A 21,168-nucleotide genomic window follows, 5' to 3' on the forward strand; every position below is an offset into this window, starting at 1 on the left:
AGGAGAGTCTCTCAAACATATGGCATTTCTTCAACACAAGTCGAGAAAATTACAAACATAAAAGAGTACATTCATTCAGAAATAATAAAAACACAGTATTATTATTCAAAAGGTTCCAAAAGCGTAAAGAGAGAAATGGAAACCAGACTCTGTGTCATGAGCCTGTTTGTGAGCTGCGTCACACACGGCTCACTGTGGCTAAGAAAGAGACCGTTTGCCACATTACACATTGAATGACACAGAAAGCCAATAAGTGCAACAATAACACTGTCTTCACTGGTGCTGAGGTGGAGGGCACTTCTCTCTAGTGCCCCTCTACTGCCGTCTTGGTATCAAAAGTGGCTCCGGTGTTTATTCTGGAAATAAGAGAAAAAGGAAGAAAGATGAACGATGTATAAAAAAACAAACTGCGGTAAGACAATTTAAAACATTTGCAGCATAACTGGGGATTCAACATTTCTTCTTCAACATTGGTGCTATGAAATGCAGACCTCTGGGCACTGTTGAATTTTTCTTTCTTTCTTTTTTTTTTAACCGCTCCATGCATACCTCATTGGATTAATAAAGTCACTCATAATGTCAAGTGTGACTAAATCACCCGGTGATGAAGACGCTATGCAAATGTATCTGAAGCAGATGATGCATAGCATGAGTATAATCCAGTCATGCCGTGCAGACCATCCTGCTATTTAATCAAAAAAGTAGGAGGGTTATTCATTCAACGGACAGCAGGTGGCACCAGATACATCTACTACTGGAATGGCAGGTTCAAAGGACCAGGCAAAGCAAATCAAATCAAGAAAAGGGTAAAAAAGACAGTCCCGAAGGTGCAGTCAGCCAGCATATGGAAGGACAGACAAGAGTCAGACAGGCTGAAGCAACAACATGAAGCCAAACACAGATAGGAAGGTCAGTGAGCAGCAGCAGGAGCAGCACACAGGGCTGAGAGAGGGCTGACAGGGCAGGGAACTCACCTGGACGTTACATAGGGAGGCTTGTCAGAGGGACATCATCACAGGGAGCTGCTGAAGGTGGGGAGCGGACGTAGTGCAACAGCTAATCTTGGGGAAAGTTTGCTGATTTAGCCATGGTCTAAAACCAATGATATATATAGATACTATGTAACGTACTAGATTCATATGAAATTTGAACAAGACATATTTGGTTTTAAACCAAATATTATCATCTTTTTACATACTGAAACTGCTCTCATGAGGTTTGTGAGGTGATATTGTAGGAATGACGAAGTTTCAAGTAGAAATCATTAAGAAATCATTTGCTTAGAGTATTACACCATGACTGGCCACACAGATAAACAGAGTGCTTTACAGTAGCAGATCTAGACTTTGCCACAGGTACAAGTGTATTGACCTGCCGTGATAATGATAGACAACACTGTCAAGAACACCATGGCATTTGCAAAACACTTATATACAGTATACTCACACACAAACCAATGCCACACGCTTAATAAATACAATTCAGTCACATTACTGCATGGCCACAGTGCAACAACACTACATGAGGTCTTAAATAAAATAACATGATACATTTTCACTGAGAAGTACAGAGAGGACAGTGTTTTACATCTGCAGCATAGTGCGTTCTGTAGACCTGCCTAATCATTTAATAATAATAATAATAATAATAATAATGATAATAATATCCTTGAATATATACTGCTGGTTATTGTGAAGTTTGAATGTTACTACAGGGCAATGGTCAGTGTGGAAGAGGGAGACAGAGAGGGCAGCAGCTTAAAGGAGTAGAATACACAGAAGGAAATACCACAGGAGACTTCTCATTTACCAATAGAGTCTGCCAAATCCCAGGAAGTCAACTCTGAACTTTGTGAAATACAAAGATGTTAACTAAATGATGATTTTCCTGTTTTGATACCAGATAGGAATTTCAGAAACCTCTTAAGCAAGAGATTCTTGGGGAGTTGAAATTATTACACATCATTGTTTGCACTTCATGTATAAAACATGGAGGATATGGCAAGACTCTGGCAGGTATCTCATCTCCACATCGTGTTGAGAGAGAAAGGAACTGCAGCCCGATGCTAAACGAGGGGAGCACAGGGAGGGGAGGGGGGGGTTGGGGTTTAAGGGGGAGGAATGGTGTAGTATGGTGGAGATGGTACCTGACTCCCTGCAGGGCCTCGAGGTCTGCGGAGAGCTTCACGCTGCGGTCCTGCTCCTCCTGCAGCTGCCTCCTGAGTGCACGCAGCTCCTGCTGAGCCTCCACCTTGATGTCATTGGCCACGACCACCGCTGTCTGGAGGTCCGCCTGGAACCGGCGCCACTCCTCCTTTTCATCCTGAGGACACAAACACAGGGATATACAGTATACTGTGCCTGTAGATCCACATATAAACATGTACAGGATAATTCATGTAATCACTAATCATCAGAACGAACAAACCTACTGCTATGACTATAATCCCTGTAGTCATAGCAGTAGGTTTGTTACCTTTAATCGTCTGTGCAAGCTATTTTTAGAACGGCGGAGCAGAGCCGCGAGCTGCTCAGAGCTACACTACGGAGGCTCATGGGATTTCTTGGTTTCCCTCATCAAACTCATCAAATACACAGTCACAGTTGTTTTCAAGGTAAATTCATGCAAAACCGCTGAGGTGCTTTCCCGTTGGGGGCAGTTTTTCAGCAAAGAGTCTCTGCATTTTCCTCGAAAACAACTGTCTCGTGACTTTTCGTTATTATCTCATAGCGTGGTGAATGTGCAGGTCACAACTTGTCCACCAGAGCGTTTTGGAGTTGTTGGATTGTGTGTTTGATGAGGGAAACCAAGAAATCCCATTTGCCTCCATAGCGTAGCTCTGAGCAGCTCACGGCTCTGCTCCGCCGTTCTAAAAATAGCTTGCACCGACAATTAAAGGTAATGAACCTACTGCTAAGACTATAGGGACTATGGCAATGGGCCAATTTGCCAAAATGTTGAACTATCCCTTTAAGACAATGATTTTGAACCCTTTGGATTTAGATCAATATCAGTCCTAAAAGGAAGTTTATATTCTATACAGCACCATAGATAAATGAAACCTGATAAATAAATGATGCACCAACCATTATTGTTTCTTGTGTATTTACCGAGGACACTGGTAAAGGATTTACTGTTTGGACAGGACTATAAAATACTATATATAAAAACTATACGAACCTCTAATATAATTTGATTTTATTGTGACTGTTTCACCCTAACCTAATCTACATTCTGTTAAAAACACTGTCTACTTTTTAAATTGGAGTCTGTGGAAGTAAAACATCACCCCACACCCAATTTCAGACAAAGAGCTGAAAAACTCCTGAGGCTGTTAAGAACCATCTTTGAATCACAACAACAGACAGTGAAAAAATAACGGGAGAGGAGATCGCTCTCGGCAATGAAGTAAAAATATGTGGGTCTATACTCGGTGGTATAAAGGAAAAGACCAGCACCTGGCACATCACTGTTTTCGGCTGTGGCCACTACATTAGCAGCTTGTACTGGATATATTTCCCATTGTGATACCTTAATGTCGCTTGAGAATGTATGACTTTAATACATTTTCAGATTTTCTGCATTAGATCAGGTATGGTTGAACCACTAATTGAAATATTACTGAAGTGGAACATCCAAATCAGAGCTGTTTTTTTTTTGTTCAATAAAAAGCTAAATGTATCACACCATTACATAAATGAAGCATAACAATATTATAAATTATATTCTCCTGAGGGGACAGGCTTCATCTTATAAGGGCCAACAAAAAAACAATCACATGATCATCATTTCACATAAATATAATACAGTAAAACACAAAAATGAGGACTCATCACATCATCTGCCACAGAAACAGCAATATGCTTTCTTTTTTGGACATCACACAGCCCTGGCTTCTGCTGAGCTTGATCATGTCTGATATATAAAAAAACAACTGACAGAAGTGATGTTAAAAGGAAGGATACCATGGAGAAAACTGGTGCCTGCCAAAACACACACATTGAACAGCCTACCTGCATGTTCCACAGTGCTACTGGAACAATACTCAGTGGAAAGATTCCTCCAAGGTCGACTGTTGTTGGCAAACAGTCGAGGAAACACAGTAAGCACTGGATCATAATTCTGACCCTAAAGTGATAATCCACCCAAAACCTATTGTGTGAGTGTTACTAATTCAAAATGTGGCGATGATGGATGGCTGTAAAACAAACGGTCACTTGATTTAGGAGAGTGGAGTCAGATTTGTTCTGGCGTAGATATACAAGTCCTAACATTAACTGTAAATCTCCTCAAAGCTCTTCAGCCCTGTCAGAGGTGGCATGTTTTGTGAAACGGCACGCTCTGTAGTGTAAGCCTGCAAGTTAAAGTTTTCTTACCTTCATCTGTCTATTGAAGACTTTCAGTTGTCGCTCTGCTTCAGCTTTCTGCTCCTCCAGCTTTTTGGCAAAATCTGCAAAGACACATTCAAGGTTTATGAGAACTACTATCCAACCCCTACGCTGACAATAAACACTATTTACTGCACAGTTCTCAGGGTGGAGGAGATACGAGTTAATTGTGGATAATATTAAACCCATCTTCAAATGTTGCTTATTGCAAGTGTGTAACAGGACACTCCTCTGATCTGGCTCATTGGTTTTTGAAGACAAGTATAAAATATCCAGTCATATCTTTTCAACTGCACTGGAAATTAAAACAAAAAGTTACAGCATGCACTAATTTTGCAACTCATTGTCATGTACATTCGGTTTCCAGTTTATAGGGTTAGTTATATGGCACATGTAGCTTAAATTAATACAGTCTAGTTCAACACACAGCCTTAATGTTGTTCTGTTTCATGTACTTTTGCAGACATGTCTTCTCTTTGTCCAGCTCAGACTGCAGGTTAAAACACCACAGAGAACTTAAGAGTCAGTGAGATGAACATACTCTCCATGTCCAGGACAGCTTGGTTGGTGTGACAGTTGACGGCTCTCTGCTGCTCCACCTGGTCCTCCAGCTCAAAGATGGTCTCCTTCAGCTCCTTCACCTGGTTCTCCGCCTGGACCCTGGCCTCCTCCTGGGAAGTCACCTGGCCGCTGAGCTCCTGCTCCCTCCTCTCTGTCCACTCCTGAACCTGCTGGCATTTGGCCTCCACCTGCGTATGTGCACACACACATGAGAATACAGCAGGCTTATAACAAAGAAGCAGTGATGGCTGCCACTGCTCTGATAAAACAGATGCACCAAAGTCTCCTTTGATTGAAAAAAAAAAAAAAAAGATAATGTTTTATACCTTTGTGACAGTTGTGGTGCAATGTTTGTGTTTGATCTTGATAGTGCTTTTCTACATCTCTATATTTCTGAGGATCAGTAAGGATTGTATAAAAACTAAATTCACTGAGGGCTGGATTGAGAAAAACATTTCTGTGCGTGTACGAGGTAACCACAAACCAAATGTAGTTAGACTGACTAAACCATGTCACTGTATTTGATACATTAGGCTGTTAAGTCTGAGGGAAACAAACTATTAGTTTTGATTTAGAAATAAGCAGTAAAACAGTAACCATAGTGAGTCTATTTATCTTTAATACACTGTTGCCAATAAAGTTGAAATAATAATTGTTTTCAGACACATTACTCTTTTTATTCCTATTATAAAGGTTCATTGTGGTTTCATTTTAACAGTGATATGTTAGGAAAGAGATTGATCATTAGAGTTTTGAGAAGATATACACCTATATCTATCAAGAATAAATCACACTGTCACAATCAGTTCAGTTCATAAGAAGAGCTAAATACATATTTTATTGGGGCAACAGTGTAAATTGCATGTATTGCAATGCTACTCCTGTACATTAGTACACCAGAATTTCCTATAGGTTCAATGTAGTTGCCAACACAACGACAGGCAGATAAATATTATTCCATTTCAATCCAGGTAAATGTGACACTGAAAGGCCTCATCTCACTCGTTTCAAATGAACTAATTTTTGGCCACACAGAAAGTTGTGTGTTCTGCTGTAATGTTGTGGGGACTAAAGGCTTTTCTTTGTGTGTGTAGCTGCTTATCTAGTGTCTGCTCATTGGAGTCCATTGGTAAACGCTGGTAAATTGCAGCATCTACCCAGAGTCTGGATATGGAGTGTTTAGGGAACATTTGTAAATTGTAGTGTCTACCCCCGAGTCTGTATACGAGGTGTTTTTATGGGGCGTTTGTAAATTGTAGTTCAGGAAAATAACGTGTTGCATTCTCCAGCTCTAAACTACATGATACTCTGAATGCACATTGGTCACACACAGACACACACACCCACCGTTCTCAGCCAGTGGGAAACAGTACTGTAGGTTGCTCAAACAACACACATTTATCATCACATCTGCCACCTTTTAAAGGGGTAGTTCAACATTTTGGCAAATTGGCCCATTGCCATAATCCCTATAGTTTTAGCAGTAGGTTTGTTATCTTTAATTGTCGGTGCAAGCTTTTTTTAGAACGGCGGAGCAGAGCCGTGGGCTGTTCAGAGCTACGCTACGGAGGCTAATGGTATTTCTTGGTTTCCCTCATCAAACTCATCAAATACACAATCCAAAAACTCCAAGATAATAACAGAACGTTACGGGACAGAGTTGTTTTCGAGGCAAATGCAGAGACTGCTTGCTGAAAAACTGTCCCTGAAGGCAAAGCACATCAGCGGTTTTGCATGAATTTACCTCGAAAACATGTGCAGGTCACAACTTGTCCACCAGAGCGTTTTGGAGTTGTTGGATTGTGTATTTGATGAGTTTGATGAGGGAAACCAAGAAATCCCACTAGCCTCCGTAGCGTAGCTCTGAGCAGCTCACGGCTCTGCTCCGCCGTTCTAAAAATAGCTTGCACCGACAATTAAAGGTAACGAACCTACTCCAAAGGGATTATGCAATGGGCCAATTTGCCAAAATGTTGAACTATCCCTTTAAGCAACAGTTCTCAAAGTTATGTTTAAAATAGTTACTAGTTATACTTGAGTTGAGCCCACACAGTATTGTTCACACAACCATGTCTGACAATAACTGTTTGGCCGTAGTGTAAATAGGTGTCATGGAAATAAGAGTTCAGGACCGTGTCTCACTGTGTTATTTGCTCCAGTGCTTGAAGCTGAAGTCAGTGTAGCAGTCAGTTGTACAGAGAGATGACACTGTAAAGCAGATCTCTGAGCATCATATACTAAAATAAGTCAATGATGTATTTCAAACTGACACCATGTGGCTCCAATAGATTAACATGTTTGTCAGTGGAGTTATGGAGAGGCCTCGCCCTCACACCCATATAGCAGAGGGACAGGGGTGTGAGTCAGAGGGTCACCCACTGGTGAACCACCCTACTGTTGGCACCGCAGTCATAGCTCAACAATGACGGCATCGCTAAGCTGACGGTGACACGCCTCGCTGTGGAGAAACATGACCCCAAAACCTACACCTCTCTGGTATTTGCGGGGAAAACCAAAGTGACTACTGAGAGAAACATATGAATTCAGTTTGAGTGAAAATGAGTCAATGTGCTGTGGTGCTGAACAAAAGCACCGATACCCTGTTTAATGGTCGCGCTCAAACCATGTGTCCTCGTATTCGCATTCATTGATCCAAGAATTATAAAAAAAAATGTCACGCTCGCTGATTTGACTCACATTTCTTAATCATTAGCGACAAACTATTACCAGACAAATAAGCTGCATTTTAGTCTCTTTCAGTGCTGTTCCTTAGATGACTGCATTACAGGCAGAACATCTGAACAAAAACCATTAAAACTGTTTTTATATGACTGAACTTTCTTTGCTTTTTTAATGGTTTACAGTAAACGTGGATGCAGGGACTGTTCTTCAGGAAATTCCTGAGAGCTTTGTCAAAAACGCAACTAATGTGCTCACCAGGATAACAAAAACTTCTTGAACTTGTACACACACACCACTTAGTGCTTCACAATGAGAGCAACCAAGTGGAAAATGTTTTTACCATACAAACTTTCTCTAACCAGAGAACTCAAACAAATACCTGCTGACAACATTGGTCTCCAAACAAATATGTTATATTCAGTGATAAATAACTAATGGTCTCTGAGGTTTCTGACTTCCTAATGCAACAAAACATGAAACAGAGCTGCAACCTTGCATCCCCCCCTACCTTGGACATTGTGGCTCGCACATGCTCGGTGTCGGCCTGGGCCTGCAGCAGCTCCTGCCTCCGCTCTGTGAGCTCCACCTCCAGCCTGTCTCTCTCCGTGTGGGCCGTCTTCAGTAGACTCTGCAGCTCGGTGCTGTCACTGGCACTCTGCATGGCCTTGAGTTCGCCCACCTTTTGTCTTTCAATGTCCAGCTGTGCCTTCAGTCTGCTGTTTTCCAGTCTGAGACCGTCCGCTGTCGTCTTCTGCTCCTCTGCGGCCTGCGCTGCCTGACCCCCGGCTTCCAGCTCCCTGTCCAGCTGGGCCTGAAGCCGGCTCATCTCCTCTCTGAGGCAGTGCACCTGACCCTGGGCCTCCTGGTGCTCCTCCTCCAGAGCCCGCAGGCTGCCCGTCAGCTGCTGCTGGATGTCCACCAGCTTCTCCCGTTCGAAGCGTGAGCTCTCCACCAGCTCGCTGTATCTCTGCTCCAGCTCGGCCAGCCGGGGGCCTTGGTTACCCAGCTCCTCCTCCTTCTGGGCCTGAATCTGGGCCTGCTCCTGGAGTCTGACAGCCAGGGCCTCGTTCTTCTGCGCCAGCACCTCCAGACGTTCTCTCTGCTGTTGAAGCGAGGTCTGCAGGAGCCGCTTCTCCTCGGCCAGGCGCTCGTTCTCGGCCGTCAGCTCCTGCACCACTTGCTGCTGGTCGGCCAGCTCCTGCAGAGTCGCCTGCAGCTCCTCCGCCGTGCTGTGGTGACTCTCCTCCATCTTGTGGATCTGCTCCGTTAGGCTCTGCACGGACACATCCTTGGTTACCGCCGCTGTTGCAGTGACTTCGCCGCTGACGCCGCTGCTCACCGATTCTGAGCACGATGGGATCTTCTCAAACTCTGAGGAGTCAGGAGATGGAGAGTCCTTGGTGATGTCCGAGCTGGAGGAGACGGAGGTTTTCAGCGGGCTGGTGGTGGTGGAGGGGAGACTGTCTTGTTGCGGAGCGGAGGAGTTGGAGTCTGAGGGCAGGCCGTTCACCAAAGGCTTGGAGGGGGAGCTTGTTCTGGAGAGCGGAGAAGCCTCCAAGCTGAGCAGCTTCTCCTTCAGCTCCTGGTTCTCCTCCCTGAGCGTCGCCAGCTCTCTCTGAAACTTGCCGTTCTTCTCCTTCAGCTCCCTGACCACAACGAGGGCCTCCGCCACCTGTCCCTGCTCCCGGTCCGCGGCGGGCTCCTGGCGTGAGATAGAGTTGTTGGTGGGTGAAGAGGCAGCAGTGGAGGCTTTACCTTTGCAGCGCTGCAGCTCCATCCTGAGATTGCTGATCTCTAAGTCTTTAGCCTTGGCCTCAGCCAGCAGCTCTTTCACCTGGCACTCCAGAAGACCCTTCTCTTGACCCTCCAAATCTGCACGGGTCTTGGTCGTACTACGTGTCTGCTTTGCCAGTGTGGAGAGGCTGGACGTGCTGGCGCTGGAAACCATCCTCTTGCTGTTAGAGCTCCTCAGCTGGTCCCTCAGAGAGATGCGGTCTCTCGTCATGGTCGAGGAGATCTCTCTAGGCGCTGGGATACCAGACTTCTTGGCTGCTTGAGCACCTGCAACACAAAACAAAAGTACACATTGAGACAATGTTCACATACTTCCAGTGAATCATAGTCAATTCACAATACTGCTCATGAAGCCACCTAGTTTATAACTGTAAATGCAATATGAACTTGCACTTGCACTACTGTTATACATTTTCACTTGTATTGCTGCTATTGTACCTTCTACTTTTTTATGTACTGTATATCTTCTTTTTCTTTCCAGTTTAGTTTTATATTCCCTATATATTCTAGAGATTTGTATTTTAGATTTGTAAATTGTTATAAATGTTTATTGTCTGCATGGAGGGTCTGAGAGAAACGCAATTTCGATCCTCTGTATGTCCTGTACATATTGTAGAATTGATAATAAAGCTGACTTTGACCTTCTTTATCCAAATCACTTCATGAGCTTCCACCTTTTTTGTAGCCTATCTGAGTTTTAATTCATGAGACACAAAATATAAAAATATATGAAACTATCAGATTATTCATTTACACATAAAATCTCGAAACATTACTAGTACAGTAAGTAACAAAAGGAAAATATTATTCGCACTATCATCCGCAAATGTTTCTATATGCCACTTGTGTTTAGACCAATCATTGTGAGTTATCACATAAATTTACATTAAATTCCCATGAAACATGAAATATGCATTTAGATTAAAGGTCCAGCTGCCCAGTGGTGATGCTGAACAGACTCCAGTTTACAGTTGGGAAATTGTAAACTGGAGTGTTAAAGATTTTTTTTTTTTACAGTAGAATTACTGTATAACAGACTTGACACTGAAAGGGAAGTTAATGGTCTCAGTGTACAGACGTGCTGGGAGCATGAATTTGTTTACACTGTGTAATGACACTAATTGAATAGACAGCGTGTCACATTCAGACACTTGTATTATTCAGCAGTTTCATGTTGCTGGTCACTGTACCCTATTCACATATTCTCTGCTCGGACAACAGAGCATGTGCCTGGCACTGTCTGTCCGTTGCCGTCTGTGGTCATTCATTGTCACAGCGGAGCTTAACTGTGGCATTTCAAAAGGCATCAGCGTGGGCTGCTGCTGCTGCGAGCCTTTTCCAGACCCCTCTCAAATATGAGGAGTATTGACCGATGCCTGGCGTGAGCTGGGCGCCGCCTGAAAACGTTTTTTTGTTTGTTTTCAGATCATCAGCAAACAGGGATGCCGACACAAGGGGGTTGCTTGTTTTTCAAAAGGATGACAAAGGTCCCGGTGCATGTGGCACATTCGTACACAAAGCAGCTTAAACAGCGCACGGACAAAGACCGCACTGTGTATCTCACATGCATACATCATAATCAAACCCACAGAGCAGAGGCTAGACAGACAGCCTGTGTGAGGAGATAGACACTCATCATGCTGAGCAACGGGCACACACACAACCGCACAGGGGCACACACACACACACACACACAAACAAATGGCCTAGTTTGGAATGGAAATCCTATACCGCTGTGGGCTCTTTAAGTACTGTGCCATTGATAGGCACTTTGCACAGACGATCCCCTTATTGAATAAACTGGCGACTGTTGCTGAAGCTGCCAACATTGGCACAATTTCTGTGGAACAAAGCCGTTTAAAATTCCCAGAGTGTGCAGCAGCTGTGGTTGAGAAAGTTAGGTGCCTCGAGTAAGAGAGGTAAAGTCAGATCGCCGATGTAAATCCAAACTCTATTCGTCATTATGATGCTGCTGTGCTGCTGACCAAAACACATGGAAATCAGCTGCTATAAAAATGAAGAATTAGACGCCTCCATCAACCGTGAATGTCACTAAGATTAGACTCTCAGCTAAAAGCCACTCTTTAAAAAGAAAGTCCGGCCTGCTTGGATTGAAAGGACACATTTAAATTCATATTAGCAAAAGGAAGCACTTTACCTCAATCAGATGAATTTGTCACTGGACAAATCTCCACTTCACAAAGATCCAGAGTGCCATTAAAAATCTACAGTCACTTTTTTCTAAAAACTTCACAGAGGATGAATCCATGACTGACAGAATGAGGACAGCACAAGCTCCTAAATTATGTACTGTCACATGGAAGATGTTAACACCAAATCAGCACTGTGGGTTTAAAAGGATTATTTAACATGCACTACAGGAAGCGTCATCAAGACAGCGCAGAGGAAGAAAGACACAAACGTAACAGCTCGTTGTCTATTCTATGGCCGACTGTGATATTCTCATTTAAGGTGACAATAATGAAAGGGACAATAAGGTCCTTGTTAGGAAGAGAAAGGAGTCCAGTGAGATCGAGATCAGTCCACGATGCCAGATCTGGGACTGTGGGACAGACGTCTCATTACTCGTTACTTCATATTCTGTTTTCCTATTGCTCTTTGAGAATAAAACCCAGATGGAGACCATGAACTCACTCATCTTTAGATCGCCCACCTCTTTAACCATGACATCACCACAGCTGCTTAATGTGCACAGAGAAATGACACCAGACCAGATGCCAGAAGCCAGCACATGCAAGACAGCAGGATCCCAGAAAGCCAGTAGAAAAGAGCGTCCGATGGAGAAGCTCTAAATTTGACACCAGGGACACGCAGCATCGATGGGCTTTGTGTTAGACTGTGTCAGAGCATCTGAAGTTCTCAGAGGGTACACAGCAGCACTACTGTGTATTTTGAATCCCAAAACACCGACAAACAGTAAAAAACAGTGAATAAATCACTTTCACGTTAAGAAAAATAAATAAATAATCTGTGTTTCTGTCATTGTCTGGTAGACACAGATGTCTCAGAGGGGCTGCAAACTGAGCTGCAGTTAATGTTTGCTCAGCTTGTTTCTTTAATATCTAGAAAGTAAATCTCTCAACATCATGTTAAGATTAATTGTTAAACACAAATACTGTAATATCTGAAAGGTTTATCCTAAGATTGTGGCTTGAAACAGAAAGAGAGGCATTTTTTGACGGCTTTTTGGCAAAATGAGATACCTCAGACTAATTTTAAATTAAAAATAGACCAAAAAACATGATATTTTATGATTTTATGGTGGTATTTGCTGCCACTGACAAGTGCAGCAATATGTCTTACAAAAATACAGCCATGACCCGTTTCCAACACCAACACGGCAGCTGCAGAATATTCATTACTTACATTTTGACATCATCAAATGCCAACTACTTTGCCAGACACAGTGCCAGGAAAGGCAAAGCTGTGCCAAGACAGAGAGCTGAGATTAGATTCTACTTAATTTGTCACTGAGAGGGCAAGAGGAGATACACACAGGCTCTCAAATGGACAGTGATGGTGGATTAAAGAGAGGAGAAAGATGACTTTCCCTCATTGAAGCACTATGGCTGGGATGTCCCTGTGAGACACTTAATCTCCAATTGCTGTAGCAGAGCTGCTCGGCTCTGTTCAAGACTTCCAGGAGGGAACGAGGATAAGATTAACGACGGATACAAACCAACTAAATACACAGCAGCCAAAGAAGAAAAAAAGTTACTAATGAAATGTCTGCCTTATCACAAAATTCACACATTAAGTTACTGTCCAACAATTGAGCCAAAAAACAACATAAGTGAGTGTGGGAATTTTGTGAGACAGGAATAAAAAAACAAAAAAACAACACATAATGAAATGTGTGGTCATCAGATTGCTTCGGTTCTGCTCGATATGCACAAGAGCTGCTGCACTTCTTAATCATTGTCACAGAAAATTATTTCTACTGTAGCCATGCAAGTGTAAATCTCTCTTTCACAAATCAAAGCAAAGCAAAGCAAAGCAAAGCAAAAAAAATCTCCAAGAGTTAGTTCAGTCTTAATTTAGTGCCGTCTTCGATGTAGGCCGGCTCAGGTCCAGGGCCGTTTATAGCCACCCCTGAGAAGCATTAAATCTGTGAAAAGGAGTGGAATGGGCAGTTAAACGGCTCACTGAGGAGCTTTCCTCCTCTAGCAAGGAATAAATCCTCATGCAGTCTGAGAAGACTAGCGCTCATTGATAGCAGGGAGCAAATACTGTGAAACACCAGCTTTAGAGAGAAGAGAGAGAGGGAAATCATCCCCAATGAATGAATGAAAAAGAAATTTATTTTCTATTTAGTGCCTCAGGAACTCTTTTACACTCATTCTTCTCATGTAATAAAGAATAAATATTGATTGGAGGAAACTTTTAACCTGATATAACAATATCTTTTCTATAAAGTTACACTGCCTGTTTATACAGTTTAGTGACAAAAACAGGCTTGTTGCCAGGTTTAATAAACCTGATTGAGGCAACTGAGCATATGAAATGATTCTGTCGTTTACATTACCTAATCATCTAATTGAATTACACAGACCGACTTCCAGTAATCCAAAGGCATTCAGTTATTTCATGGGAAGTCGGCTCCCTGATCACAGTAATGCACTATGCTGGCTTCCTTCTTTCTAATGAAGATAAGCTTTCAAATCACAGCAAGAGCCATGTGGCTGGACACAGTCCAGCACCAGCCCGTTAACTGCAGCCAGTCTGCCAGCCAGTCGAGAGGTGACGGAGTGCATTGTGAGCAAAGTGCACAGAGTCTTCAATTTACAGAGCAGGAAGGTCACGGGTGATGAGTCATGATGAATTAATGACTGCAGGTGGTCAAGTGTCAGAGAGTTGGCACCTGAAATGACGCACTGGCTTCGTCACCGCCACCAAACAAGCTATGGATGGGAATCTCCTCCTCCTCCTCCTCCTCCTCCTGTCTTTCCCTTCTGGGTTCCAGGAAATGTGCTGTGCAGTTTTTCAGACAGGTGGAAATGGAGAGGAGGGACAGAGAGACCCAGTCCGTGTTTTGGCCTTCCTGTTGTCCGACTGACGGGGCATGAAATGGGTCAACAACAGGCGCCCATCAGTCAGTCGCCGGGACTCGCAGGCATTCCTTTCCTCTTACTGGAGAGGAAGATAGACAGAGCCGAGGCTCCATGACGGCCACAGTGGCTGAGCAGAGATTAGCCAGGGTGGTGCAGAAACTGTATGTGCCACTGAAAAACATTAAATCGCCACTTGTTGAGGATAAATTTGCTCTTCTACTGTAGTAAGATACTGTACACAACTCCACAATGAAAGAAGACATGTGAGAGCATTATTCCTAAAAAGTAGCTGAAATGTCATCATGGCCAAGGACATGACATCATACGCAAGGTGATAAATAAATGATACACAACAGAAGCTCCTTGGACGCATGTCAAACAAGGGCAATCGGATTTAACACGAGGAAAGCGGTGTCTGTGTTTACAATAGTCAGCAGTGTAAACAAAAACCTACTGTTCAGCATCTCCCTGCCCCGGAGATTTACTGAGCACCTGTCCTGGAAAATGACTTTACAGCCTCCCCACACAGGGGATTGGACTGGCTGTTTGCACTGGGGATAAGTTCACCTCAGAATACACAAACTTAAAATTCATTGAACCTGTCGTACTGTATGTTTTATGCTGTATTCTAATATGTGGTGTGTTTGTGTATGGCTGTTGTGTCACTTGTAAGAGATTTTTTTTTCCAATGAGATGTCCTGTTAAAATAAAGTAGTAAAAATAGTAAAAACTTTGGTTTATTGCTCTGTATTTTTCTGCTAAACTCTCACCACTCTAAAAGCATTGCAAAAGATCGTCCTGCTTGCCAGTAGCTCAGTGGAGGTTTTGTTTGCTGCTGTGTAACTTATTTAGATAACACCGGAGGCACACTACAAGCATATTATTACAAAGCCATAGCTGCATAATTATGTTCAATGAATAAAAGCAATACTGTTAAGGTTATGCAATATGCAATAATGAGAGTCAGGAGGTTGTCTGTCCAAATACTGTACAGTACATCCTGCATATCGGTCACTAAAACAGTTACACATTTTCTTCTCTGGGCTCTGAAGGGGATTAAAAGTAATTGGACAAATACATGTAATGTCAAACAAAATTATATTTAATATTCTGTGGTGTCAGTGGTTGCCAGAAGCATTTAGTCGGTCTTCAGCTGGTGGACTCTAGCTCAGTCAGACTGAGATCAGATACTCCATCACCCTGAAAAGCTTTTTGGTTGTCTCTAACGAGGGAGTTCAACTTCATTTACCATGAAAATGATTTTCTAATCTTCCAGGAGACGTGCAGACGTCCAGGCCACTTGCTAAATTTCCAGTTTTCTTTCTTCACCTGCCTTTTTAGAAAGTACCCAACAGTTGATTTTGGCAAACAGACCACTTTTCATATTCTTGGATTTGGACATTTTTGGCCTCGTTATGATGTTCTTCACTTACATGGTCACATCTTTACTCCTCACATTTTCACACACACACAACTTCTCCTCAGTCTAAATGGCCACAACTGCAATTTTTTGGTGCAATAACTAACATTGCAAACCACACACGGCTGACCCATTGCCATAATCCCTATAGTTTTAGGAGTAGGTTCGTTAGCTTTGATTGTCGGTGCAAGCTGTTTTTAGAACGGCGGAGCAGAGCCGCGAGCTGCTCAGAGATACGCTATGGAGGCTAATGGGATTTCTTGGTTTCCCTCATCAAACTCATCAAATACACACATCCAAAACGCTCTTGTGGACAATTCATTCACCACGCTATGAGATAATGACAGAACGTTACGAGACAGAGTTGTTTTCGAGGTAAATTCATGCAAAACAGCTGATGTGCGTTCTCGTCGGGGGCAGTTTTTTGGCAAGCAGTCTCTGAATTTGCCTCGAAAACAACTCCGTCTCGTATATGATGAGTTTGATGAGGGACACCAAGACATCCCATTAGCCTCCGTAGCGTAGCTCTGAGCAGCTTACGGCTCTGCTCCGCCGTTCTAAAAATAGCTTGCACCGACAATTAAATGTAAGGAACCTACTATTAAGACTATAGGGATTATGGCAATGGGCCAATTTGCCAAAATGTTATACCATCCCTTTAAATAGCAGTAGAAAACAAACCAAAAAGAAAAAACTTACAAAGACAAGTAAATATTTTGGTTGTGTCTGGAGAGGATAAAAAAACAGGAAAATGTTGGAAGGAAGGAGGAATGACTGAATAAAAACATGAGCATTACTGTAACTGGCTGACTTCAGCATTTTAATGTAACTCTACAGTAAAAGAAGCATCAAGTATTCCCAAACTCCTCTGTAAGCAGGAGTGCAGTAAAACAGCCTTTTACACTCTCAGTCTGAAGTCACTGTCTCTCTAATCAGCAGGCGGCGCGTTAATCAAATGTGCCGACAACTGACTGAGCAAACCTTCCACCCTGCCTTTCAGAAAAGATGTACAGTATGCAAGACTTCATTGTGTATTTAAGCTGAGCCGCTTGTTTCTGCCTGAGAAGTGAACAGCTCTGTGCTTCCTCTGCAGCCACAGCATGAAAGTGCAGCATGAGGGCTGGCGAGCCACAAAGAGCCACTTGGCCTGCAGTTCCTTGGCTCCTTGAATCGTTTTGATTGAATCATTTTAACTGGCCTGCATGCTAAAGACTTTTAACACAGTGTCCTTACGCTCCGCTTTACACTACTTATGCAGCCAATACCCTACAGAGACATCCAATAGTGCGGCACATGAGCGGGCCAACTTGCTTTTCGCTCCAAATGGAAAACAGTTTAACACGGCACTCACTGAAGGAATAATGATATGCCATTTTACATGATTGCAGGTTTAAAGGATCAGTCTGTGTGATGGGTAACAGGTTGTAATGAGTATTGCTAAACTTAGCTTTAATCCTGTGGTGATTCCCGTCCTAGTCGTATATACCTTCAGAATAAATAATACATGGGTTGGATTAGGCGTTTGTGATTTACTTTCTTGAACTGACCTCGGGCGACAGAAGAGAGGGATTTGCAAAAAAAGGTCAAAACAACATCAGCCCCTAATCTGAACCAGCATTTAGGTTTCAGCGGCTCGCTTTTCTTTCACCACAACTTTAAGACATAGTCAACAATGAGGCTGTTGCTGTTGTGAATGAGCCATTATACAGTAATGGGTCAGTCACAACGGCGTTTAGGGAAAGTTTTGGGCGAGGCAGAGTTATATGGTGAACTCTGAGATGATAGTTCACGCAGTCCTGAGAGGACCTGACCTCAGCCCGAACTCTCACACAAAGAGCCCTACATGAAAAATTAAATCAGATTAGCTGTTTAACGCACCCCCATAAAAAGTCTCTGCGTCACTGTGATTTAAAAAAAAAAAAAAAAAAAAAAGGTGGGTGGACGGATGGATGGTCCTCAGATATTGCATCACAATACATGAAACCAAATTTAATGTAGTATGATCATTCATTGGGCTCCATAGTGAGCTTGTGTTTTCATCTTGAGGAAGAACCACAGCCAGCTGCTGACAGATAACCACATCAGGACAAGTTTGATTTCATAAATATTGAACCCAGTCAGAGGCTGATATGTCACATCCAGCTCAAGTGGGTTTTTCTTTTTGGTATCCATTTCATAAACAGTTGCTTTACCATAAATTAGTGATGATTGTGACCTCGGGCCGGCAAGTTATAATAAATCAACTTTGATGTTCACGCTATAGTCTCCAGTTACACAAACAGGATATTGAAACAGCACCCGCCTTGCACTGCAAACACAAAGCGCTCTGGAACGGCCGGTGTGTTTACTGAACCAACGTCGAACTGCCATGGAAAGTATGACTGAGGCAACTTCCTCACAGTGTCCTGGCTATCACAAGTTGGACAAACTCATTTCCTCATGTTGAATCCCTGCTCTACGTCAATTTGCTCCGATACGTGTGTTGAGATGGCAAAATAATCTACAAACTTCCACATTCTTTGGCTTGTTGCTCACTGTGGTGTAATCTGCTTTGAATGGGAGCAGTTCCCATGAGGCACAATGAATCAGGGTTTCACCAGACACAGGATCAGTGCCAGAAGTGTCCTGATTGACAGGTCTTGGCTGCACTTAACTTAACCATCATAGGATGAGAGCGGGTTCCACTAAGTGGCGGAGTTGGGATTATATTTTCAGTGCTGTAATAAATATCTTAGCAAGATGACTGGTAAAACACTCACCCATGGTTTTGGGGAAGTAGAGATCCTGATATTGCTACATTTCTTACAAAGGAGTCCTTCAAGCAGAAGCCATGCAGAATTGATTCCTACTGTGAAGCATAGCATGAAGATATGGTTTTATATCTTAACAGGCCAGGGTGCTGTTGTCTAGTGATCACTGAAGTGGTACTTATCAGGGCAAGCAAGAAGATATCAATATATAAAAAAAAAAAAACACACACAGAGGTGTTTTCAGTTATTCTGGCTAATAAGACCTTGACTTCAACAGATGGGTGAAACTCTGATGGGAATTTATTCCATTTATCAGTCGCAGTGACAAAAACATTAGTTGTGTAACCCTAAAAAATCAAAGGGAGTTAACAGGTGATCCTGAGGAGAGTCAGTCAAGAACAGCCTGGACATGCCCACAAACTCCTGAGGAGTGCTTTAATTAAAGAGGAACAATGCAGGGTTTTTATCTTAAATATGCTACATTTTTGCCTTAATTAAACAACTTTGGAGTAATTGTGATGGTGACTTGTAACTTGAAAATGGAGGCTCTTTGTCTTCCACGTAGCGTCTCTTGGCTGAAAACCAACTTGCAAGATCAGTGCCATGACACAAATGTGCCCAGTAACCCCACTATCTCTTGTTTATGACGGATAAGACTACATAAATATACACATAGTAACATCGTGTATGATATATAACGTTATGTACCACTCTATTGATTGATTTCTCACCAGTTTCATTGTAAACAAATGCACATGGCTGAGAGGAGGGTTAGCAAAACAGAGGAAAAGCGACCGGACTTGCACAGTTCCCCTTTAAGAGTAGGTGAATACACCTGCGGTGGGGGGCATATAACATGAAGAACAGTCCTAAAAAGGTAAAGAGATAGATACTGTGGAAAAAGTCTTCATTTTCAGACCATGTCCGCACGTGAACGCAAGTGGCTGAAACCGGATACTTTTCTACGGGTTTGGGCCTTTAATCCACACCCGAACAGTGTTTTTGGTCCTTAAAACTAATATTTTCATAACAGAAAAATAATTCCTGCAGTCGGTTGCCAGGCCCATTGCTAGGGACGCTGTCTGATCAGAGTAGCACAGGGAAGAACTATGCAGGGTATTTACCTTGTGTTTCATTTTTACCTTCATTAAACAGCTTCAAATTTTTTTAATCAATTCATTCAGACTACATATAATTCTTTCTGGAAAAGCAATACTTTTATTCTGCACCCCTCTAAACACACTGTGGTAGTATTATTTTTGAAAAAATATAGCTTTTTAATACGCATTCTCCATATTCAACCTTTAAGGAGCTAACCGAGCTTGTTTTTCTACTAGTCCAATACCCATAAAAAATAATAATTCAGTGCTGCTGTGCCGCCAGTAACAGCGGACAGAAAGAACAATGTTATTCCAATGACAACACTCTGACCGCTACGCTGATAGCATTCCCTTCTTTTGAAAAACACTGCGCTGTTCCATGTTTTTGGCAGCGTCCTCAAACATTACAGCTACCTTCAAGCATCCCAATCATACTTCTGGAAGAACCACAACTGCGTGAAATTTCCCATTTTTGACCATGTGGAAGTCGGGACAATTTATTTTAAGATACACCAGCGTGTTTTCACATGTTTTCATGGGTCCGACTGACTGAGTCGGAGCCCTGAAAATAGACACGCTGTTATTGGACAATATTTTACGGACAATTCATCAGCGGCCGACAACATGCTGACCACAGGCTCTGGTCTTGGCTGCTCTCCTGGTGAGAGTCAGTGGGGAGACAGGAAGGTTCTGTGTAGTAGCCCTCGGTGTACTTTGCTGCTGATATCAAGCGTCTTATCACTGCAGCAGACAGCTAACTCCTTAGCCTGCCACTTCAGAGATAATGCCATCAATCAAAGCTGAACGAGTTCCTCCTGTTCCCACATTTCTTTTCCGACTTCCAGCACTAGAGCTGTTATTCTGCTTTCCAAGCCCACAGCCTGACAAACCTCAGCTGGCTCTGTTTCACAGCCTGGGTGAAACTGAGGCTAACATGAAGAGCATGAACTTCTCTGTTCTTGTCCATCACCACATTGCTGCACATCAGAGAGAAGCAAGATAATGAACCTCGGATTAAAGAGGGTTTACAAGTCCTTTTGCCCATTATTACAGGTCTACCTTGTGTAAAACAGAGTCAAGGGCTTCTGTGCTCTTGGCCTCAGCAGTGAAAGACCCACAGCTTTATGTCACGAGTGAGCATAATGGAAATCAAGTCGTTTATCGATCAATCCGCATTTACTTTAGAGACTCGTTTGAGAAAATTGAGAGTGGATTTACTGTATATATAAAAGTGAATCAATTAACACAATATTGCTGACTGTTTCATTTTGAAATGGAGGCTCATGTGGGAAGTTGGAACAAGGGTCATGGAGGACTGTACCAAGCAGATTTTTTATACTTTTCATAGCCTGGGACACAGTGATTGATTACAGAGAAAAGAATCGTTTATTTTTGAACCCA

At 42.8% G+C, this 21,168-nt stretch overlaps 1 protein-coding gene across 5 annotated transcripts in view; it reads right to left on the reverse strand.

Annotated features, from left to right (window-relative positions):
* Window positions 1–21,168, reverse strand: part of specc1 (sperm antigen with calponin homology and coiled-coil domains 1) — a 73,947-nt gene that overhangs the window by 23,176 nt on the left and 29,603 nt on the right. For 4 of the 5 annotated variants that reach the window (XM_083986709.1, XM_083986708.1, XM_083986710.1 and 1 more), the window contains 4 exons: window positions 8,140–9,692; window positions 4,930–5,137; window positions 4,377–4,450; window positions 2,147–2,322 (listed from right to left, as the gene is read on the reverse strand). In XM_083986709.1, the coding sequence (XP_083842835.1) occupies window positions 2,147–2,322; window positions 4,377–4,450; window positions 4,930–5,137; window positions 8,140–9,692 (2,011 nt within the window). Of the gene's footprint in view, window positions 1–2,146; window positions 2,323–4,376; window positions 4,451–4,929; window positions 5,138–8,139; window positions 9,693–11,583; window positions 11,687–21,168 lie in introns of those variants that run through there. The other variant, XM_083986712.1, reaches the window with a different exon arrangement.

This window comes from Trachurus trachurus (genome assembly GCF_905171665.1).
Source record: "Trachurus trachurus genome assembly, chromosome: 14".
In the NCBI taxonomy this organism is placed as follows: domain Eukaryota; kingdom Metazoa; phylum Chordata; class Actinopteri; order Carangiformes; family Carangidae; genus Trachurus; species Trachurus trachurus.